The 25,046-nt window shown below is 36.7% G+C and overlaps 1 protein-coding gene across 8 annotated transcripts in view; it reads left to right on the plus strand.

The window, feature by feature from the left end:
• Positions 1 to 25,046, plus strand: part of LOC105222386 (dedicator of cytokinesis protein 9) — a 70,634-nt gene that overhangs the window by 27,371 nt on the left and 18,217 nt on the right. For all 8 annotated transcript variants that reach the window (XR_007421393.1, XR_007421394.1, XR_003845560.2 and 5 more), the window contains 7 exons: positions 20,464 to 20,580; positions 21,484 to 22,076; positions 22,143 to 22,328; positions 22,388 to 22,505; positions 22,567 to 23,734; positions 23,825 to 24,075; positions 24,157 to 24,492. Coding sequence is in view for 4 of the 8 variants with exons in the window: in XM_049446775.1 (XP_049302732.1) it covers positions 20,464 to 20,580; positions 21,484 to 22,076; positions 22,143 to 22,328; positions 22,388 to 22,505; positions 22,567 to 23,734; positions 23,825 to 24,075; positions 24,157 to 24,492 (2,769 nt within the window). In the remaining 4 variants the exon portion in view is untranslated. The remainder of the gene's footprint in view (positions 1 to 20,463; positions 20,581 to 21,483; positions 22,077 to 22,142; positions 22,329 to 22,387; positions 22,506 to 22,566; positions 23,735 to 23,824; positions 24,076 to 24,156; positions 24,493 to 25,046) is intronic.

Genomic DNA, 25,046 nt, shown 5'->3' on the forward strand with positions numbered 1-25,046 from the left:
CAAAGTAAATTCGCTTGGTATTTAAATACCCGTTAAGTGATAAATATGTTTTTGGGAACAAATTTTAACGTTTTTAAGGTCCGACAGCGTATAAAAAATGTTAAATTCAGTTGTATAGGTAAAAATGGAGACAAAACAATAAATCGCAAGAATTAAGCAGCAGTAGTTGAGGGCAGACACACCATTCATCTTATAAAAAAATAATCGGAAGTGAGGAAGGTCAAAAATAATAACTAAATACGTTAAACCTTCTTATAATTTGGCCAGTGACTCACAATGCAATGTCAACTGTGGGCAATTAAATTCTCTTTAAAGAAGACGGTGAAAAATTGCAAGCAAGAGCTGAGCCGCTGCTGCTGCCCACAAACCGTCTGAACAACCTTAACCTTGTGCACACTTTTGGTAATTTTTATTTCGGTTGCTCGTATGCGCACCTCAAGAGATAATTCCCACGCGAATTGAATAAATATATGTAAACATATGTATGTATGCATGTACTTATATGATTATTTATACACGCAACTGTAGTAAATGTATGTTCAATTGTTGTTAATGATTGATTGGCTGAGTAGTTGGTGATCTTCATTGCTTTAACGCAAACAATTTAATTTAATTGCGATGGAGATGTGTACAGTAGTGTGAAAAATAATAGCAACATATAGATGGAAATAAAGTTTTGTACTAAAATGTTTATTATTTAAGAGTGTAGCCATCATTATAGATTAACTATGCGTAGCAAATTTTTTTTATTATACCACACACATGCAGAAATAAGTATGAAGAGCACTAGAGTTGTACAAAGTACTATATCTTAACTTTTCTACTTAAAAAAAAAGTAAAACAATTGTCATACTCGTAAAACTCGTCGGGTGTCACTGCGAGAGTTTAAACGCATCAGGCTAAATGAGCAATTAACCCAGTGAAACCACAACGAAAAAGTTTTCACAAAAAAAAAACAGCATTTTCAACAAAAATTTTGCTGTTAAAGACAATAAATTGACAACTCCACTTTGGAGCAGCGAAATGTGTTGCAAATGCGTTGAATTTGTAACAACAACATGCACATAAGTATTGTTATTGTTGCTTTTGCAAAAAGTGTCTTCAAAGTTGCACTAACCGCTTACCATCAACTAACTAACTAGCCGTCATACAATTTGACTGCCAAACGACTTGGCTTGACAAGCGCGTTTTTTGTGACAAGCATATCATTGCTGACATGCTGATGGTACAACTCTATCAGTGACACAGTGTTGCATGTGGTATTAATCTCTGTGTCAAAATCTTAATGATTTTTCGAACGATTCGGATCATAATACTGCTATGAGGTTAGTTTTGCAAAGCAGCGAACCTTGTATGAATTCTCGAAAAGCAATTTAGCCTTCTGTTTGATTTTTATAAACTTTTCACTGGACTTTTTCTCCTTCCAAAAGTTACAAATAACTTTTCACTGGACTTTTTCTCCTTCCAAAAGTTACAAATATGTTATCTACGATTCTTATTACTTATCCCTAACTACATATTATTTTTTTTTGCATTAGTTCTCAGATCTTATTTTTCTTATTTTAACAGCTGTCCCTTGAATTCCTGAATCGGGAATCCGTTCTCACATAGTTAGCCACGTTGTCGGAAATTATCAACTCTGGGTCGATCAAAAGCCGTTATATTTCGCTGGTGCCAGGGCGTGAGAGATCGGTCAATGTTCTCTTACAGTCAGATTTTCTCTGTGCTTTCCGTCAGGAGTTAAATTAACTATCGAAACTGCGGTAATTTCAGAAAAAAGGTGTCTCGATAACCGTAAAATTTATGAAAAGTGATATACTGATTTTTGATACCCTCGGAGTATACAAAAATATATTGGTGAAGTTTTTAAGGGGTTACTACGTGGGTTTCCTCGGGTAAAAAACAGCTTTTTTTCCATTTTTTTTATAAAAAAAATTAAATATTTTATTAGAATTTTTTATTGTTACAAACATATACTATTATCAAGGATCTAAAAGATCTCAAGGACTTGTTTACAATTTCATAAAGATTGGTTGAATAGTTCTCGAGAAATTTTGTCAACCGATTTCAAAAACACAGTTTTGAGAAAAACCCGTTTAAAGACGACGCACTTAGTCTAGCTAGGCTTGAGCGCACAAGTTCTCAAGGATGCATCTCCGAAACTATTCCTCAAATCAACTTGAAAATTTAGCATAATATTCTAGACGGGGTTGTAGAATTTAATAAAACAATAAAAAATTGTTTGAAATCCGTAAACCCATGCAACCCAACAAAGGTCGTTATAAAAGAGATACTTTGCTGTGAAAAGGGACTTTTGTATAAAAGGAAGAGTTCTGTATTTTATAAGGCTTCAGGTTTCCAGCAGTCGCTATTCCCAGCTAAGTTCTACATCTCATCTAATCTTCATTACAAACGAACATGTTTTCTTAATATTTAATTTATGCACATAGCTTCTAATACCCGACCACTGTGTGTGGCTGACACTCTTGAAAATGCCGCTTCTTCAATTTATGTTAATTGAAGAAAAAAATTTAATTTAATTTTGCAAGAGTCTCGTTCTACTTACATTTTTTGCAAACACTCAAAGTTGCTTGAAAGTTGTCGTGCTTTTAAACAATTAAATTTTTTGTAGAATTTTACCGCCCGTTTGCTCATTGTATCATTTTCTCATTGTTACGGCTATACATAATGGAGCTGTCGTTGCTCCCCACAAATAACAGACATGTTAACAAGTATAAACAAAGTTGATTTCAACAAACAAGCTACCAACTTAAATACACCTTACTTTGCTCGTAGCGCGCCGCTCCAGTCACCTTAGTCACCGGCCAGCTGTTTGTTGTTGTTGGCCTCACTGACCATCACTCGTTCGTTCGCATAGTTCGCTGGAAATCCACGGTGTCAGTGGGTAATTCAAGAAGCGGAAAAAGATATCAGGTGCACTCTGAGAACTGAATAGGCCTGGATTGCGTTAAGAAAGAAAAAAAAACGTAAAGCAACTGGTTTTGGTTTTTTATGTGGCAGAGCACATATTTTTTTCTTATGTGAGGAGAAAGGCATTTTTACACCTTTTGCGTGTAAATAATCATTAAGGGAATCATCAATTTTTTCATGCAGTTTTTTTAATATTCATATCATACACTCAGGAGGGGTCCTGGTTAGAGGAGATGTAGTCAATAATATCGAATGAAATGAAACTGATGAGACTTATGATGTTTCAATCTACTTGAAGCCGTTCCTCACTACGATTCAGCTGAAAATGACTAAACTCTCAAGTATCTGCCGCAGAAATCAAGATCAGTGATACCTTGAGTTCTGTTGCCTTTGGTAGATTTCTACTTATTCTTTGCTTAAAAAATTTAAAAACCTCATCTAGATGTTAAAACAGCTATTCATCCGACAGTTTGATCGTGTTTAAAAAAGATTTTTGGATTCGTAATTACCAAGGCTATCGGGGAATTTTTCTTTGCAGAGGTATTTGCTGTTCGGAAAGTCGTGGTGCTAGCCTAAAATCTATCAGAAGGGAACTCCGCAGTTAACAGCCAAGCAGATCGAGATGACTGCTGGGAATGGCAAGAACAAGGCACCAGAGAAACAATGGAGCACCTCGTATACCCTTGTTCCGCACTAGTAAGGCAATATTTAAAGCAATTATGGGCCTCGCTGTATGAGACACTGGAAGAGGTATCGATAGTGAGGTTGCAGAACCTATTGGAATTCGCAACTGACTACTCCTAATCTAACCCTATACAAAATGTTTAGCCCGGACCCTTAGTTGTCTCTTATCCCCTGATAAACAGCTGTTTGTTTTACTTTTCCTCTGTTTATTTTCATATTTTGCAATTCTCATTGCGTTCATGTCTACATATGCCCATATATGTCTATATTTATAGGTGTGCTTGTGATTTACGGCTACTCGATTGTTTATACATATGTTCATAATCGTCATTCCACATATTCATCGGTATGCGCTTAAACGCATAACATTACCTGCGTGTAGATATTTAAATTGCATAATAGACGCACATATCGTTTATGATTGCTTTGTTGCTACGCATGCTCGTCGATTGCAACGGCATTGTCGCTAGAAATACAAATATTGTTGAAATTCATAAAACATTTGTATGCAAATAACTGTGTTTGTTTGTTGTTGATAGTTTGTCATCTTCAAGCAAATATCATTTGAAAGTTTTTCCCATTAAAATTGCATACTCGTGGATTAGATATGTGTATGCTTCAATGTTGGGCATTAGAGTGGGTTGGAAAATAACTTGTTGGGTCTATCATAGAGTAGAATCCAAATGCAATGAGTATCGAGTGATCAAAATATTTCTTCTTTCCAGTGTCAGCACCTTTCAAGCCATCAGATTTTGATATCGTTGAGGTTTCATATTTGCGTATATGTTTACGAAAAGATGTGACCTGCAGGCTAGGTCCCAGGTCCGAAAATTTTGCTTAGGCTGAAGGTATTGGGTTTTCAGGAGCACTGCCCTTGATTATACAGAATATTTGGACACAAAAATATCTGTCGAGGAGACTTTATAAAAGGAAATTAACGCATTCTACTGACTCAACGTACAAAGAAGGCATATGAAATCTATTACCAGGCGTTCATAAAATGTCTTAAAACACAATTAATGTTTTCTTTAAAGGTAGTTCATAAAAAGTTAAAAACCTATGACCTATGATGGTAGATCATTATTTCAAGATGGTTGTTCAAATGTAGTCGGATAAGATGTAATCTTTATTTATTCGCGGGAATAGCTATTTCAATTATTTTCTTATCGACTTAATAATTACTGTACCGAAAAATCTCGGGATCCCGAATTTACAAATTTAAAAATCCCGAAATCTCGGGATTGTCAGATGAATACAAAATTGAGTATTAATTAAAACAATATTTATGAAAATTCAAAGAATTCGATATTTTTGTAACTTGGAAATTCGGGATCCCGAAAAATTTATAAACAAAAACTGTTAATTGCTGAAAAACAAAATCGTAAATTATGAATAACAAATATCTTGAAATCTAGAACGAATTCGCAAATACAAAAAATCCCAAAATCTGATCCGGATTGTCAGATGAATATAAAATTGAGTATTAATTAAAATTGCGAAATGAAAATTCCCAGATTTTTATATTTTTTAAACATCAAAAGTCGGGATCCCGAAATGTACAAAACAAAAATTGCTAAACTTTAAAAAATAAATCAGATGAATACGAAATTGAATATAAATTAAAATACTTTTTATGAAAATTCCGAGAATTCGATATTTTTGAAACTTGAAAATTTAGGATCTCAAAAATATTCGATACAAAAATTGTTAATCGATAAAAAAAATTAAAAATCGTAAATTATGAACAAAAAATATTGTGAAATCTCGAATGAACGACCTAACCTAACTCTTTAAAGTTCCACGTATACATACATGCATACATACACGCGTTTGTTTGCAGTCAAGTTGAATGCATTTACAATTTGTTTGTTGTACAGGCCAACCAGACCCATCTATTTCGTTCATGTCTATGCACGAACGTGTTGTTGGGAGTAAATTTTGTACATGTCTATAAAAACGGACGATTATTTGAGATGCTGCAGCAACTCCTTTGTGATCCGCCTGACTTGCACACCTACACACAAGCGCAAATATAGATACATATATATTTGCTTTTGTATGTCGTCTGCCCTTTGTTCGAATTTCCACAGTCTTTTGGGGACAAACGTGCTTTTCCAGAGAATACTTGTATATATAGAAAAATTTTGCATAGTTTACACGAAAATGCAGCTGAATACATACTACCTATATACAAAGTTATACATAACTATGTGTTATATGTAAAGCAAGTGTATTTGTAAAGCGTCCATGTTTGTTATCCTTCTAGTATATTTTTGTTGTTTTTTTTGCCATTTTGCTATTAACATATCAACCCCATTGCTGCTGGCCATTGTTTTGGGTAAAATATACATGTACATATGTATGTATGTTTGTTTGCATTTATGCTTGCATTTCCGTCTAAGCTTTGTTGACACACTGCAATATATATTTGCAGCTTTTTCAAATGTCATTCACACTTTGTTAGTGACACATTTTGGTCATAATAGATACTGCGCCAACACAACACAAGTGTATGTATATGTATACATAAATATAGGCATTAAATACTTTAGTGTAAAGCTTTTGATCGCAGGCTAAGGCTTGCACTAGTTGCATCTATTTTGATTTTATTTTTGTGTAGAAGTTTAAAGAAGATTATTTCTCTATTTGAAAGTGCATTCAACGAGATTTTGTAAGAAAATCCGTCATAGTTTTTATATAAGACCTTAAACGGTTAAATAATTATATAGATTTACAGTTCATTTTAGTGTATTTGTTGTTGTTGCTGGTTGCAAGACACGATTCACTAAACCCTATTTACATATTTATACAAATTTTTATTAAAGCTCTTCGATTCGTCACTTCTTCTGAATATGTTTGTACTTTGCTTTGATCAAAATTAAAACTGAAAACACATATCAACGCCATGTCTCATTGTAGAAGGTGGGCCAAATAGTTTGAAGCTGGCTACAAAATCGTAGGCATTCGTGTACGCAGGGAGAGCAGAAAATGACCTTCAAGTGGATCCATCTTGAAAACCTTGCCCTGAAGTAATTCGCAAATGGTATCAAGGCAGGAAAAAATCCATGATAGGAAACGGGAGTGTATTAGTAAGTACACAACACACGTAAGATGACGACCCCAAATTGTTGTGAACGTGTATTAAACCCATGTAATAGAAAAAAAATTTTCGGTTGCTTCGGTTCCACTTAATTTAACAGTCATCTCAAGTGATTTTTCGAATTTTTAATATCCGAAACATCCTGCTGTGCACTGTCTTCATCGTTTATGATTTCTAAAGTAAAGCTTTCCAAAGCTGAAAATTCCAAAATTTCGCAATTGGAAAGAAAAGTGAATTTTAGCATCTCATATCCTCACAGCTTTGGCCATGTTTCAAAATTTTTGCAGTCTGATTCTGACATTTCTTACACAATCATCAAAATGTCTGAATATATATTAATGGCTACCGGGACGTGGTAATGTAAGTAAGGTTACTGTGAGGCTGATGAACTTGCGCAACAAAGCCGCTTGTAACCACTTCTCCTGGCACAGAGTATTCTGGAGCTCATATTGTCACGGGCGGTCGTTTTTTTATTTGCTGCATTTGGCAGTATTAGGATTGATTAGATTCTATGGTTGATTCTCAAAAAGAGCACACGCTAGGATTGTGAAGAAGTTGGATATTAAGTTTCCTTGAACTCAACACAAATATACTTATGCACTTCATTTCTCCCCTCGAAGGTTCTTCAACATGACTGAAGGTGCCCAAGGAAGGTCCAAGGTTATAAATATCTATGCATTTGCAACTGTGGAAAATAGAAAGCTCCAAGCTTGCAGTGTTTTGAACGACAGACGAAGATATAGTATATAATCAAAATATTTGTATGTAAAATGTAAGGCTGCTCAAGTAGCAGCATTTTCTTTAATGCCGTAACTTTTAGAAAATTCATATTATGCTAAAAAAAGATCTACTTTAGCTAAAGTCTATTTCGAGTAGAGTCCGAATGGTATGCTTAATGGCGGCCGCATATCTAAATGCTTGATATATGCGTCTTCAGAGTACTCAAGTGGGAATCGCTTTGTGAATGAATTCCATTGCTTTAAACACATACACATAAACTCTGTTTATATATGTATATGTACATACCATAATTCATGCTTTAAATTGCTTGAGTGCTGGTGGTCCGGCAGCCACTAAAGGCCACTCCACACCAGCTTCCCACAGAAGAATTCCAACAAATATGCTTTAATTGCAGCACTGCATACGGATATTCTACATATTCTACGTATATATTTGTGTATTATGTATATGCATACATATGTATGTATATACTTGTATTGATATGCAAATGCTTATCAGTAGAGTGGCTTCACACAGATAGGCACACACACATCGATTGTACATACATATCTGAGAATGCAAATCTTTGATTGACATTACAAGAACATCGTAATTTGCCATCGCAACGAATGCACAATAAGTAAAATTGTCACTTCGAAGTGTGGACTCAATTTCGCGGGTTGGGGGGCGACTAACAAAGAGTAGCTGACGTTGAGCTGAGACCAGGCACTGAAGAATGTGTAGCGAAGTATAAGCGGAAAGTGAAGTACTTTCAACTCTAAAGAAATGCAGCAAAGCAGTGAATGCTCACACTTTCTTTCACACACATACATATATGTATATTATACACACACATACATACATGCGATGTGGCAACACTGTAGCTGCATTGATTGAATTGATGGTGCCCTTTTGTATTTAAATGCAGCCACTTAAAGCTTAAAACAAAAAGTAAGCGTAAAATAAATCAGAAAAAATAAAGTAGAATAAAAATGATATGCCGCACACACACACATATATACATATGTATATGTAATTAAAATAAAAAGTGCACGAAAAGAAGACATTGAAGTGGTCTGGTAAAAGCTAAGTAGCTGCACTGTTCTCCACTGTTTCTGTGGACTGAAGCAGTGCGGGGTTAAATTCTCATAGGCTCCATTAGCAGGATCATTGGTGGCCACAGTCAGAAGTGACTTTTGATTTAAGAAACATTAAAGAGTGTATAAAAGCCAAGGAATGCATTTAATTGAACTTTAAAGTGGGACGCAGATATGGGTAATAAATTAAAATAAAAGTATTATGGATTTGAAAATCTTGTTTTATGACAATTTTTAATTTTTATTTTTTATTTTTGTTTTAATTTTGCTTTAATTGAACTATCAGAGACCATTTTTGTACAATAGACTGGTGCAGAATTTTTTGAAATTATAAAAAAAATACACAAAAAATCAAAGTACGATGAAACCTATCGGAGACCAAAGAAAAATCTTTCTTAGCTTGCCTGTAACCTAAATTTTGTTTTCTAATAAACACAGCGTTTCGCAAATTTGTGTAATTTTAGAAATATTGAGTGAAATGAAATAAATTTGCCAAATAAATTCACCATATACCAGGGTTGGTGAAATAGTAAGTTCCATATATACATATGACCAAAATACCAGGGAAAACAATAAATATGATCACTGAGAATATTTTTACAAACATTTCGACATATGTATGTATGTATGTGTGCATGTATTTATAAGAAAAATTTTCTGAATCCCGTCAAGTAAAATTAATCAAATACCAGTGTTATATTTTCTCGATCGGTCCACTTTCTTTGAGTTCACCCTCGTAAAATCCATACATATAGTATGTATTATGTATGCTAAGAGTTGCGGAAGCAACTGCCAATGTTTCAGCATCAGAAAATCATGAAAATAAAACCGCAAAGTGGCCGCGTTGTTGCAGAATTGTTGCGAATTCGTTGAATGCAATTGCGTACCGCTTTATTAATTGACTTCAATTAAATGCACTTTGCTCGATGTTTTTCGTGTTGTTTTGCTAATAAACTTTGTACTCTCCCATTCTATGCGCACAATAATAGAAATTATTTCATTTGGAGTTTGAAGTTTTGTGCAACAACAACTTTATTAGACGTGCTTCATGCAGTTGCTGGACTCAAGTGGTGCATGGCGTTTTACTATGTAAAAGTATTGGTATGTTTTTCAAGAGTCTTTCTTTTTCAAATTTTCAATTATTGTGGCGAAGTTTTCTTAGTCATCTAAATCGTGTACACATTGGAGAATTTAAATCTCGGCAAACAGAAATATTTTTGATTGCTATAGGATCGTATGAATATAAAATATTAAGATATGCGATTAGATTCTCAGAACGGCTTGCAGTAATTTTCTTGTAAAAATTATATTTTATTTTCTTTATCTAAGATAAGCGTTTAGGTAATAAATAAGGTTTGTACTGCGACCTAAGGTCTATTCTGCCCTCTCCAAAGTCATAGGGACTCACATAGCGTCAGCACGTCTATGATTTTCAATATACTACCATTGAGGCGGTGTGAACCCTTTAAGGAAACATCGATCTAAGAGTCTTAATCCTGCGTCTGTAGACTGCTGTGCAGTCTATCAGCAGGTGTTCGGAAGTTTCCGGGTCCATATCGCAGAACCGGCAGTTCTCACAAGTGCTTCTAGAGCTTACAATGGCCAGTGTAGAATGCGACAAGAAGCTAGAAATTATCGCTTGGGACATTGATTTTGTTTTTCCGGGTCTGTCGTAGACCCAGCAGTTCACACAAAAACGTTATAAGCTCCATTAGCACCTTGGCCCAGCACATTGCTTGGAGTTTTTGCCAATACTTCTTACGATTCCTTTTTCCTTATTGTGTGCAGCTCTTTTAGCGTATGAGGACGAACCGTAATAAAGGGATTCGGTCCTACCATTTTGGTGGAAGCTTGCGAGCCGGCGAGGTCGTCAGCAAATTAATTAAAGATTATACCCCTGGGACCAGACACTCAGAAATGGAGCATTTGGTTACGAACTGATAGGCTGTTCAACCCTTCTATGCACTTCTGCACCAATAGCGGTTTATTCTCATAAGCAGAGACCGCTTTAATCGAGAGAACGCTGACTTTCGCTGATTATGGCGATGCTTTCATTGCGATTATTGCGTTGGAGGCTTATCTCTACACACCAACTTTTAGCAATGACTTCTGTTTAGAATGCGCTCCGAAAACTTCCCATTGATATGGAGGGTGTGGTACGTGATCCTGCGACTCCTGTACCAATTCCATCCGACGTTTCCGAACCGTTGGTGCACTGCTTGATTGTGCTATCCCTAAGCAGGAGGTCGGGAGTAGAATCATTCCATGCATCCTTGCTGCTAAAGGTAACTTTAAACTTCCTAGTGAAGTCTACCCTTTTGGGAAGAAGAACTGGTGGTATTTCAACACTTAGGACCTTCATTTGCTGGGATGAGATTACCTTTCCTTTGCCAAACCCTTATGCTGTCATTTGAAGCAATGTATGTATGGCTACTTGATTGATTACCATATGTAGCGGTGTGAGTTCCAGCAGAAGAGCATAAGAACTCCTGAATCTGTTCGGCTAATCAAATTAGGAAAAATAGTCTAACCTTAAAATTCGGCCTTCGACTAAATTTGTAAGTAATCTTATGTTTAAGGAGTGTAAAGAGTTTAGAACAATATGTAATTATGAACCTTTAGGGAGAACCCCATAGGTACGTCATTTTGTAGAATCGGAAATGCTATTAATAAAATTCTTTTTCGCTAATTACTCTACTCTGTCGTTGTCCACTAATAAACCAAAAAGCCAAAATATCTCTACGCCTACAAAATTTCGCTTTATTAGTCTAATAAATAAGTAACCAAACACCTGAACCTGAACCTGAACCTTACCAACTCATCAAATAAATACCTGCAAACTTCGTCAAATTTCCTAAAGAATCTTAGTGAAGGCAGGCCATGCGAGCCAACCGTCGAGTGCCACAAAATGTGCAAGATTTCAAAACGATAAAGTGTCTGCTGGCGCCCTCAAGCACGCTTCACAACAAGCCCCCTTCCGAAAGCCAAATGTAAATTAATGATGGCAGAGATTGTGTATGCACAGAGGGATACTGGTAAAAGCAAAATCGAAGTTTGGTGGAAATTTTGCGTGTCTGCAAACAATTCACTGCTTTTGAGGGTTAAATCAGACACTAAAATGATGCCACGCATTTTCACACCCTTTCTGGTATTTGATGTATGTAAATGCCTACACTTGGGTAGAAATATTTTTGTGTCTATTTGTATGTGAATATCCTGTAGGAAAAATTGAAACTGACTAAGATATAAGTGGTGCCAAGGCGATGTTTTATTACATCTTGATAATATTGTTTAAATATGCGAGGATATCCAAAATATTACTAAATACAAGGAATATAGTACAATGACTAAAATAGTGAATATTAATTATTTTCTTTTATTTCATTTTTTAATTTATATCAATTTCAGTACAGTTTTTTCATTTTTGATCTAATGTCAGCCAAAGCATCGAGCTTTCATTAAACAGAGTTTGAAGGTTTTAACACTCGAGATTTCTCTACAGGGTAGCACGAACAGAGTATGCGAGTTATATACGAGTATTTCTTTATATACTGCTTTGCGTACACTGCGTGAGGTCAACGCAATGTCGCATTGCCTAAGGTCGCCATGAGCAATGGTCTACAATTGTAATTAAAAATGGTTGCGAAAAATTGCCACCGTACGAAATCTGTCATAAAGAGTGGAAAAGCATGAATAGTCCGGCACTCGAAGTTAAATTAAAAAAGCCATAAATTCGGTTTAGAAAATTATTTTTAGTTACTTTAAAGTACAAAATGTGTAAATAATCATAAATTCAGGACCAATTCACTTTTGCTTGATATGACCACCTTTTGCCTTAACTATGGCCTTGAGACGGTCAAAAAACGAATCGCAAGCTGCCCGAATGTGACTTGAGGTATTTTGGCCCACTCACGGACAATGGCTTTCTTCAGCATCTCGAGACTGGTGTATTTTTTACTTCGGACCTTGCTCTCCAAAATGGCCCAAAGAGAATAATCCATTGGATTCGCATCTGGTGAATGCGAGAGCCATGGTGTGGTCGTAATGAAGTTCGGAACGTTGTTTTTCAGCCATTCACTCGCGCTTTGTGAGACGGTGCTGAGTCTTGTTGAAACGTCCATGGTTTGCGACCGAAATGTTTGTTTGCCCACGGCTTCAATGCAGCCTCCAGAATACTTTCCCGATAATATGTCGCATTTACTTTAACGCCAGGCTCGATGCAAACAATTGGAGAGCGCCCATCTGCGGTGACAGCGGCCCAAACCATTATTTATGACGGGTGCTGCCTCCTGGTGGCCAACCGGTGACTTAGATTATCGTCGGTCAAGTAAACGCTATCGTTTTGAGAGTTTACGAATTGCTCAATTGGAAAAATTTTTTCGTCAGAAAACACAATATTCGGAATTTGACCGCTTTCGGCAAGCGAAGCAACTTCTTCGCTCTCTCAAGTCTTACTTGTTGCTGCTTCGGTGCGAAATCATGGGCGTTTTGGAATTTGTAAGGCTTGACCTTGAGCTCATTTTTCAATATGCGTCGGATGCTGCGGTCGGACCACTTCAAAACACTATCTGTCGGTGTTTAAGCCCAATCGGGAGGAGTTATTTCGTCGATCTACTGAATCTACTGGTAAACATCATATATAGTAGAGAGAATTGTCAAACAGTAGCCATGCTTCGAAGGATGCGAATACTGTTTTATCGACCGGAAAGGTGATGAGCACCTTGTGATCAACATTGACAACTTGGGAAAGAGAAAACGCTCATAATTGGGCTGAGTCAACGGCGAATTGCAAAAAGTCTCAATTTGTTTAGAAAAAGTGTTATCTCACAGGTCTAGAGAACCCGAAAAAGAACCTTTTAAATGTGCGTGTTTAAAGTAGAAAATTCAAATTTTTTTATTTAAGTTTTAAATAAACAAAAACGGGACACCAAAAAGTCCATTAAAATATGTAAGTCACAATAACTACGTCACGCCTGGCTTGATAAACCACATGAGCCTCAATTGTGGTCAGCGGCACCAATAATGAAACATAACTACCACCAACACTGCCAGCAATACAGTTTATATATGTTTGTATGTAAATAAATCGATAACGGTCTGACATGAAATTTTTAGCAAAAACAAAATAATTTGGCATGCAAAAAACGTGCGGTGAAGTGCGGTGAAGTGTAGTGAATGAATGAATGGTTGCAGAAAAAAATATATATTTATATAGTATATGTATGTATATAAAATATATAAACCAAAAAGAGACTCGCAAAAACTAAAAGCAAAATTTTTTTAAATGGAAACTGTAGCACTGAACTAGACCATGACTTGGCAATGCTAAATATTTCGTGGCAACGCGTGCCGCACATATATTTATTTAATAAATGTTTAACGCAAATGCTGGTGGTGGTTGCTGGTGCTACAAACATCAACAATATATATCTTTATATGAGTTGGTTTTATGTTTGTGTGTTTGATTGTTTGTACGAGTACCTACAGATGCTTTCAAAGTGCCACCATTTAAGCTTGGTGAAGCACTTTCATATCAACCCACATTTTGTACATATGTATGTATTGTTGCACAGGTATGAAAGTGATTCGTGTACTTGAGCACACGCTTTGCATAAAAATTAACAAACATTTTCACTAAAGACAATTAAAAAAACCCGAACATGCAAGTTTATAACAAAAAAATGTAAATAAAAAAAATTAAAAAAAAAAAAAATTAAAATAAAAAAACTTAAAAAAAAAAATTAAAAAAAATAAAAAAAAAATCGAAAAAATTTGCAAAAAAATGTTTTTAGCACCCATACAAGACGCGCATGCCAAATTGCCTGGCAATCTCCAACCACCAGCTGACTGACGGCTAGTTAATTGAGAGCCAAATTGCTTATCGCCAAGCATCAGCTGATGGCCATTGATGTCTTAAATTACTGTCTGCTCTGCGCGCACAGCCATATTGATCGGCTTTATATACACTATACATACATACATATATATTTAATTACTTTGTTTGCAAGCGGCTTGTAATTGTAAACGCCAAATGGCCCGTCGATTTAGTTTGATGAATTTGATAATGATGTAAATAATATGGATTACCAAGCCGCTTGAAAGTTATGCGTACATATGTATGTATATTTGTGTGCGTCTACTGATAATAGTCTGAGTTGCGCATAATCGCCATCCACACCGTTATCGTTGACGTTGATAATGATGACACTGCATTAAGGCGTCTCTGGTGAATTGTTATTGTGGATTTATGGCAACGACCGACGTCAACGGTGCCAAACACGCTGCACCCATGACAACACCACATTAGCGATTACTGGCTGAACAAGGTGATTGACAATAGATCGGTTACGTTGAATTGACTTAAAGATATATAAGTCTCTAAAGATTTGTTTGCGTAAACTCTAAATTTTTTTATATGTAGGCGTGAAGCTTAGGTAGAAAGAAGGCACCGATAACCTGGAAAACTATTCTTTTGTGCTCCCTACTAAAAATTGAAAATATAGTTCGAACCCTTGTAGCGACTAATTTTTGCCATGTTTCGGTTCATAACCCTGATTTAAGCCCTATTTTCTGAGCTTTGCTAAAGTAATCGTAATTTAGTTTTGAGGAGTTTCATGGATTTCTCGAACAAAAAACAACATATTTTTAATAACTTTTTTCGTATCGAAAATTAAATGATTTTGTGAAATTTTCAAAGAAAAATGTTCAAAACTCGGGAATAGCGACCTAAAATAAATGCTTAAGTTAAGACCATGAACTAAGAATTGGGCGAAGAACAAAAACAAAAAGTGAAAATTGCAATTTTGACAGACGTTTTTACAAAAAAATGCAAATTTTGGCAAACATTTCTCGAGGTTTTTTTCAATAGTTGTAATTGAACAAATTAATTCATAAGACCTTGAATGAAAGATTTGTTTTCTTTCAAGGTCTTATGAATTAAATCTCGAATGCAGAATCTTTCGTTCAGACCTTAAGAATTATAAGTATCTCGAAGATGAAATTGTAAAATTTCCTTAGGATAGGTTGAGTAGTTTGCGAGAAATCTTGACAACCGACTTTGAAACCTCGAGCGCCCAACTTTTCCGTGCTGTATCTCCAAAACTATTATTCGAAAAAACTTGAGCATTTGGAACAATATTCTGGAGATGCTATAGAATTATATACGAGAGTAAAAAAATCGATTTTTTGAAGCCATTAAAACCATGTAAACTTTTTAAGTAATCATTATCTATTTTATGGAAATATAATCTTCTACAAAGAAATTTAAAATGAGAACAACGAAGTCTAAGTTTGAGGTCTGTTGAATTTAAATTTTTTGTTACAAATTGCTCTTGAAGTGATAAATTTGGCAACTGTACGTAGGCTGCTATATATATTTCTGGCCTAATAATGAAAATAGGAATATTTATCAACGAAAATGGTTTTATTGTTTTTCAAAATATTCTCCATCAAGATTTATACACTTTTGCATGCACCAATTTTCGAAGCACTTTTTCCACTCCGATTGAGATACCTCCAAAACATGGTTTTGAATGCTTCAACAGCATCTTCTGGCGACGAAAATCGTTGACCACGCATTATTTTCTTGATGTGTGGGAATAAAAAGAAGTCATTGGGTGCCAAGTCAGGGCTGTACGGCGGATGACCCATCAATTCGACGTTTTGGCCGGTCAAAAAGGCGCTGGTTTGAGCCGATGTGTGAGAGCTCGCATTGTCATGGTGCACAATGATTCGTCTTCTCTTGTTCGTTTTTCGAATTTCTCCGAAGACTTCAGGCAAACAAATGGTGGTGTACCACTCAAAATTGACCGTCCTACGTTGCTCAAGCGGAACAATCGCCACATGACCAGTTTTGCCGAAGAAACAGGCGACCATTTGCTTCGAAGTGCTTCTTTCACCAACAACTTTCGTTGGATTTGGCTCGTCTTGAAAGACCCACACGGTCGATTGGTGTTTTGTTTCCGACTCATACGCATAGATCCATGATTCGTCACCTGTGACGATCTTATAAACGTCTTTTGAAGCACCGCGATCGTATTTTTTCAGCATTTCTTTACATCAATCCACACGAACCTTTTTTTGAGCGATTGTCAAATTGTGCGGGATCCAACGAGAACAAACCTTTTTTTTACGGCCAGGTGTTCATGCAATATCGAATGTATGGTAGTGGGAGAAATGCATAGGCATGCCTCTATCTGAAGGTATGTTACATGACGGTCTTGCATTATCAGTTCACGTACGGCATCGATGTTTTCTGGCACAACGGCTGTTTTTGGACGACCTTCACGGAATTCGTCTTTGAGCGAGCGTCGGCCACGATTGAATTCGTTGTACCAGTTTTTCACAGTGCTATAGGATGGTGCTTCATAGCCATACAAAGATTTTAGTTCATCGATGCACTCTTGTCGTGATAATCCACGTCGAAAGTTGTGAAAAATTATCGCACGAAAATGTTCACGAGTTAATTCCATTTTTTGGCCGAGATGAATTTTTTAATTTCCTGTAAATAAAACAATTCACTATTAAGTTAAGTATTAAGTTAAGATAAATGGGATGTTTTCTGGGTAACTCTGAAGTAACTCTACACTATGCCATGTCTAAATATAAAAATATTTTTATTACGATAAGATGTGAAGAAAAGTATTAGCTTTTGTTTAAGTTTAGGTGAAACATAATTCATTATTCCAAGGGTTCATACTACTGACTACCAGATACTTATTTAAATTGGAGATTTTTTTACCTTTTTTCACTAATTTTTATAGCATTGTTCCCAAATATATTTACTTTTTCCTTGTCATGTACAACAATACTCGTATTCCACGAAGACTAGGTATTATCTCAAAAAATCTTGCAAGAGCATAATTTAGCATTGAAGTAAAGTGTTTGCTGACGCCACTATCTTTCAAATTGCGCCAAAAAATTCTTGAAAACTATGAAGAAATATTACAAAAAGAATTATGAAGCAATAAAAAGAAAAAAATTTCGAAAAATAGTAAAAAAAAAATAATTTTAGAAAAAATTCATAAATTTAAAACTCCCCCTCATCAGTTTGGAACCAGAAACAAAACAAAAAACTAAAAATTATAAAAACAAAAACACACACGCACTTTAACTAACGCTCACTAGACAAAATATACAACTTTATTTTTATGCTTTCAAACACTCGGGGAAATTATTATAGCAACATTTGAGTGAACAACAAGAGACCGACGACGACGACAGACATCACACATCCACAACAAAAACATAAACTTACGACCGGCAATGCTTAGATAATATAAACACACACAACTGCTGACGCTGAATCTTTTGGGAAATTCGGTCAAGGTTGTTTACAGACACCGAACTATTGCACTCTTCTGTTTGTTGCTGTTGTTGTTATACATATTATACCATATTGTACATAGTTATAGGCACTAAGTTCTTAAGACCTATAGCTAGCATTGACATATCTATTGTGTAAGCAAATGTGCCCTTAAGAAAATGTTTAGCCTAAGTTTCCAGAAAAAAATGATAACAATGATACCAAAAATGTACACAAAATATATAACAGGAAAAGTCGGATATCCCAATTTTAAAGGCCATCGTATTAAGTGGATACTTCACCGTGGAGTGCTTTTCCAATTAATTGGGCTACTAGCACTTTCAGACAGCCAAAGGTTGCTTGTTTGCTTTACATGCCGATATCTTTTTGTTCTCGGCATTCCGCTTTCGTAGGGTCCGCAGTTTCTATTTTGCCTTTGAAAATTTGTTCAATCACTTAGCGGCGTGCCGTTTTTGGAAAATATACACTTAAGTATGAGTACTTATTTGTAGCAACCATATTTCAGCACTTTACGGTAATCAGGCAGGAAATTTGTAGTCATAAATTTTGTCTGCTGCCGAGATTTCAGACCAAATGGCTTTTGGGCTTCTAATGAAAGCATATTCACTACTAAGTGGGCTATTAAAATAGTGTGTTTGTATTTTTGTTGGCCGGCGTTATGTTTTGAAATAAATCTCAATCCCTTTGTGGGATTATAAATTGGTTGATTTGGTTGATAGTGGGTATTGAACATTTTTATGGAAGAAAGCTAGATAAATGATGATTCATAGAAAAGAAAAATTTAGACGGATTTAATATTTGTGCGATTTTCAAACGGAATTAGAAATACAAAAAAGAAGGAAAATGCAGTCAATTTGTCTGGCCTAACGGTATTAAGGGATATGTTGTAAATAAATTATACTTGTCTGCTTAAAACATAGACTGCATACAAATAATTTCTCCTCACTATCTTCCCGACTATTGAGCGAGTATATGAACCGGTGAAATGTTTTGCCTTACAGCAAGAGTCTAATATGTTTTTAGAGCAAAAATATGCTTTAACGGGCACGGGAGATTCTCTAGTTTACCTGCGATTCATCTCAAGTTCGATGAGCTGTCTTCAACGTTCCAAGAATAGACTGCAAACGGATAGAGAAAGAGATCTTTCACAGTCTTCCAGTCCATTAATAGGTAGGTTGCCTTTTATATTCCGGGATTTGGCAACCCTATTTTTGAAATTCAACTTCATCGTTAAGTTTGACATGTTTGAGGTTACACATACTCAGAACATTTTGATATACGAGTGCTATTTGTATTGTTTGCAGTAACTTAAAATATTCATCTCGGCCAAAAATGGTAATAAAACGCGAACATTTTCGCTCCAATGTTTTTACACCTTTTGGCGTGTATTATCGAGTGAATCGACGAACTTAAAACAGTTTTTGGAGAAGAAGCTCCATAAACACGGAACTTATCGATGGATTCGATCGAGATCGTAGATCTTTACCAAACGAATCTCGCGAATCTGTCTTACAAAATCTGTTATTATTATAATAATACTGTGCGAAAACTGTTATTGCAAGATCGTCATGTGACCTATTGTGAAATAGAGACAACGATAGGCATTTGTGTGATCAGCACACATTAAATAATGCATGAACATTTTACGGTAAAAAAATTATCTGGTATGGGGTAAACAGCTGTCGACGGTATGAGTGTTTCCAAAACAGCCGAATCCAACAAAAATTATTCGGGCCCGAAGCACTTTAAGCAAATTATATATATCAGAAAAAAAACAGACCACGTTTTTTCGGAAAAATTGGACAAGTCTCGACCGTACCACTAAAACAATAAATTCTGATACACAACCATTTGTTGGAAAGTTGTTTTTCAAGAAATCAGGAAAACGAACCCTCGAAGACAGATCACGCTACACCACGACAGTACGGAGATTCAGACATTGACTGTATACTTAACCTATAAATTTCTTCATCTTGCTAAAATGTCTTTACTTATTTCATACAAATTATACCACACCATAAATTCTCTAATTTTCCAAACCCATCAGTGTCAGTCACTTTTATTCACAAATAGTCCCAACACGGCGCCACATATCCACATGACACCCATCAAATTAGGCACGAAGTCATTTCATTTATCACGCTCTTTGCTCCTCCACTTAACATTCCCTCAGCGCACCTACGCTTTTATTTTCAATGATAATGCGAAATTCTTAACATTTTCTTTACAACCGAGATGTCCTTCCAAAAGGCAATTCGACGCAATATCTATTTGGCTTTTGTTTTCTCTTTTCTTCGTGTTGTTGCTTTCGTTTCTTGCGTGTCATTATAATATCGTGCATTTAACTGTGCTGTCGTCTTTAATGGTTCCATTTAAGAGACACCTTGACTTCGTTTTTATATGAAATCAATAATTTGGGTGTGTAATAGCCGTATCCCGTGACCTTTATCTGTATGCTTCTCCGTTGTTTACATTTACTTTGACAGCTCGTAAAATTAGTTGCAAATACGATGATGTCAAGTTCCATTTTTTGTAATTCAGACCTGAAATTTTTTTAGCCAAAAGATTAATGATTTTCTTTTTTACTTTTCTCTATTTCTTTTTAGAACAAATCTCACGTGGTGGAGCCCATCGATTTTGAGGGCTTTGTGGCGAAAAACAAAATGCTTATACAAAATGATCCACAGCGAGAACTCTTGATATATCCCAATGACGATGTGTCGGTAAGTCTATGTTAAAATATTCTCAATGCTGAGCTTAAAAGTGTCTAGTTGATTTTTATTACTTTTGGTTTTGGTTTTTTCCTAAGATATTTTTAAAGATTTGTAAGTTGACCGAAAAACTCGTTGTTGTTGTTGTTGTAGCAGTAGAAATCGACCGAGTTGATAGTCCTTGGGCAGATGAAAATCCTCTTTCATTCCGGTTACGTAGACCCTACTCTCATGGGTCTCGTATATCCCCACTGTTGTTTAATACAGCAATAATAGTCTTTTAGCTCTGGTTCCGGCTTTTCAAAAATTTATAAATCAAGTCATTTTTAGTTACTAGTTCACTTTTCAACCGATTAAAAACCTTATGGATCGTACCAGATTGCTCTCATTTATTTATGGACACGAATACCAGCTAGTATTTTCTTCATGTAGACCAGTCTTTTACGAGGCTTATAGCTGCTTATAAATGATCCAAGTCATTTAGTGGTCTACAATTTTACTGTAACTGTTCTCAAGACAGTTGAATCTACGTAACTGATTCGAACACGGATTTCATGTCTGATCGACAACTGACGCCTCAGAAGTATATTTCACTGTATGGTAATGACCTATGTCCCTACAACAACAAAAGTAGTAAATTTTTGTCAGGACCATAAAATCACGACTCTTCAAAAAGAATTTCTTTGAGAATTTGACTTTATTAACTGGGGTCCAGAACTCTCAGGACTAACGCCAAGGACTATTAGTTAGATGTTGGGTGGTAGACTCATTTCCCGTGACTAATTTGTAGTTTTTACTGCTTCTACGATTTTGTTTTAGCATTGCTTCATTATGTTCCCACCTTAAGACAAGCTAAAGATAATATTTAGTTTTCCTTTTTAAATCAAGAAAATTCTTATATTTCTTAACCCTTAGGAAATCGTTATGCCTCGCAAACAGCGCACAAATACCAAATCAATTATCGACCGTTTCGAACCGCCGAACGAAGCTATCATTTGCCCATTACACGGCGGCACAAATGGCAGCTCTAACGGCTCAAGTAGTGCTTCCATTTCACGCCAGAGTAGTCATACAAATAGTCCCAAGGCAACACAACGCCAAATTAGCAGTCAATCCAATGCAAATGTACAAAACGGTAATCTCTCGAGAAAAAGCTCGCAGAGCTCATCTACAAAAATACAGCTATCCATCAAATCACCAACTTCCTCACACGAATCCTATGAGTCTGCGCTATCGACTGCCTGCTCGGCTGGTGGCAATCTGACTTCCAACTCGCATTCATCCTCATCGTCAACATTGAAGTCGAATATACTCGCACAACCCGAAGAAGATGAGGATTTGGACGGCTCGGATGGTGCGGACGGCATGAGTAGCAATGACAGTGGTGGCGGTACACGCGCCGAATGTACGCGCTTCACACGTCAAGCGTTGTATACATATCGTGCCAAGAATCATCTCATACATTACAAGTATAGCGCTTACGGTGGCACTTGCCATGACTTGCCAAAGTAAAGATTGTCAATGCAAATGGTGTTGTTGTGGTTTCTAATTTTAAATGTGAATTAAATTTACAGAATAAATCCACCCGAGGCTTTGATAGAGGAAGTGTATGAGATTGATGCCGATCAGGATCGTATTGACGAGCAAATGACACGATCTCAAGCTGATTCGATAACCAAGCAGGGTTACTTGCTAAAGGGTCCCGACTCGGGTTCGGATCGCATGTTTGTCAATATTGGCAATAAATCCTTTAAAAGAAGGTGAGATGATTATTTGCTTCAGTGTTTTTTTAGATAATAATAACTCCATATGTTTTCAGGTATTGCTATCTGCGCCAGGAAGTGGACGGCACCTACATACTCGAATTACACAAAGATGAGAAGCAAGGTGAGGCTAAGGCAACCATAGTCATGGACTTTTGCACGGAAGTGGTGCAGGTAACGCTCTTCTCTCTTCTGTTTTTAACAATAATTTTCCAACAAATTCCTTTGCCCGCAGAACCCCAAACGCGGACGCTTTTGCTTCGAACTACGCATGACCGCTGGTCATAAGTCCTTTACGCTCGCTGCCGAAAACGAAGAAGAATTCAAGGATTGGTTAAGCAAGCTCTCGCTGGTGTTGCAACAAAACAAAATTCAAGAGGATAAACGTGTTGCATCATTGGAGCGCGCGCCGCAACCAAGCACCAGCACAGTCATCTTCGGCACACTAAAAGGCCTCGATCAGTCCATGAACCCGCAATTGATAAAGTACGGACGTGAAACAGACATTTCAATTGCGCAGGCGCGACGCGAACATCGCCGACGTCTCTTCGCTTGCTACCAAACGACGGGTAAAGCAACAAGCACCGACAGCGTCGATCAGTTTCGTGAGCAATTCGGCAAACGCATTTTTATTGCCTGTAAGGGCTTACGTTTTCGCTTGCAGTGCGCTGGCACAGACGGACTCGATGGCGAGAATTTATGCCAAGTGGAACCATACATCACCAGCTTGGCATTGTATGATGCACGTAACGCACGTAAATTAACCGAATCGTTTTACTTTAATGTAAACGATGATAGTGTGAGCGATATGCTGCCCACGACGCCAGTGCCAAATTCCGTCTCGGCTTGTTGTGTGCCACAGCGACGCGCCGATGAGAAGGATGAGCGCGCGCGCAGCAATGGCGTACGCGTACAAAACTCGTTGCTGGAGAATCTCTCCGGAGATTTGCTGCGTTGCGGCAAAGAACACTTCGCGCACTTGCGTCAGGCGGTATTCTCAGTGACAGCGCCACATCCAGATATCTACTTGGTGTTGAAGGTGGAGAAAATACTGCAAGGTAGCATAGTGCAAGCGGCCGAGCCGTACTTGAAGACTGGACGCGATCCGAAGATCGCATTAAAATTACACAAAACAGCGCGTAATTATGCGCAAAACATAGGACACTATCGGCAACCATTCGCATGGGCGGCCAAACCGCTCTTTCGACTCTACCGTAACGAATTGGATACGGAGAATAATACATTCGAATTGACGACCATCTACCGACAGGAGGCGAATAAATTGAAAGATGAGGAGCTGTTGAAATTGCTGGCGGAATACCGAAAGCCCGATAAACTGAGCAAACTCACAGTTATACCGGGCTATATGAAGCTAACCATTGAGGAGGTGGAGAAGGTGTCAGGTGAGTGAGTGTGTGCATATAATGCATTTTAAATTCGCCATGTAGCTCTCTCTTACTACAACATACACATATATATATATACACACGCAGGTTCCTTTACTAAGTCTTTAGTGCCGCTAGCTAACTTCACATTTCCACCCAAACCGCCCACGCTCGAGCTGACCGAATTCCAAAGCAATTGCAAGCGCGACACCTATCCCTACATAACATTCTGCAATCACTTATTTGTCTATCCGCAGTACTTGCAATTCGATAGTCAAAAGTTATTTTCGCGCGCACGCAACATTACCGTGGTGGTGGAGTTGCGCGACTCGGATGAGGAGGGTAGCAAGCCACTGAAGGTGTGTAGCGCAATGAAAACCAAAAATTGTTTATTGAATTTTACTTTGAAATCTCTTTTTTCCCTCTGGCATTACTTGCAGTGCATTTACGGTCGCCCTGGTCATGATTTCCTAGTCTCGCAAATCGCTTGCCCCGTGCTGCATCATCACACCACACCCACTTGGTATGAGGAGGTGAAAATGCGTCTGCCATTGGGGCTCTTTCCCGAACATCACTTGCTCTTCTCCTTCTACCATGTGTCGTGTAATTTGGGCAAGAAGCGTGATGCCAATGCTGCGTTCGAAACACCCATCGGTTATGCTTGGTTGCCGCTGTTGCAAAAGGGTCGCATCAATCTCGAAGAGCAAGCCATCGCTGTGTCGGCGTCTCTACCGGCGGGCTATTTGTCGATACAGCCACTGGGCCTGGGCAAAGGGGTAAGTGTGAGACATTTGTGTTTTTGTGGCTAAAGAGTTCACGTTCGTAATAGTAATAACTAGCAAAATTATTTTTTTTTTATAAATATTTTAAAAACCTTAACATACATATTTGTATTGTTTTTTAATTTCTTTGTGGTTATCATTTGTTTTAGTATTTTATTAACATTTTTTAATATCTTTAATTGAATGTTTTTATTTATAATTAATTTTTTTCTGACTTAACTTTTTTTTTGATTAATTTAATTTTTTTTTTTTAAGAACTCTTTTTTAACAATTCTCTACCAAATATTTAATTGTTTTTGTTCTAATATTTTTTTCTTAAGTCGTATATACATAAATATATATTGTTTGTATTTTTTGTTTTACTTTGCATTTTGAACTAACCAATTTTTTTGTTTTTATCCCATATACACACAATCTCATTCTTTGGTTTTGTGCATAACTTACTTTTAATAAAAAATATACATACATACATACATATAAATGTTCTTCACATTTTTTTGATTTTCATCATTACTCACTTCGATCTTCTTTGTCTTGTTTTCCATATT

The sequence above is a fragment of the Bactrocera dorsalis genome, chromosome 1 (genome assembly GCF_023373825.1).
Source record: "Bactrocera dorsalis isolate Fly_Bdor chromosome 1, ASM2337382v1, whole genome shotgun sequence".
NCBI classification, from domain to species: Eukaryota; Metazoa; Arthropoda; class Insecta; order Diptera; family Tephritidae; genus Bactrocera; species Bactrocera dorsalis.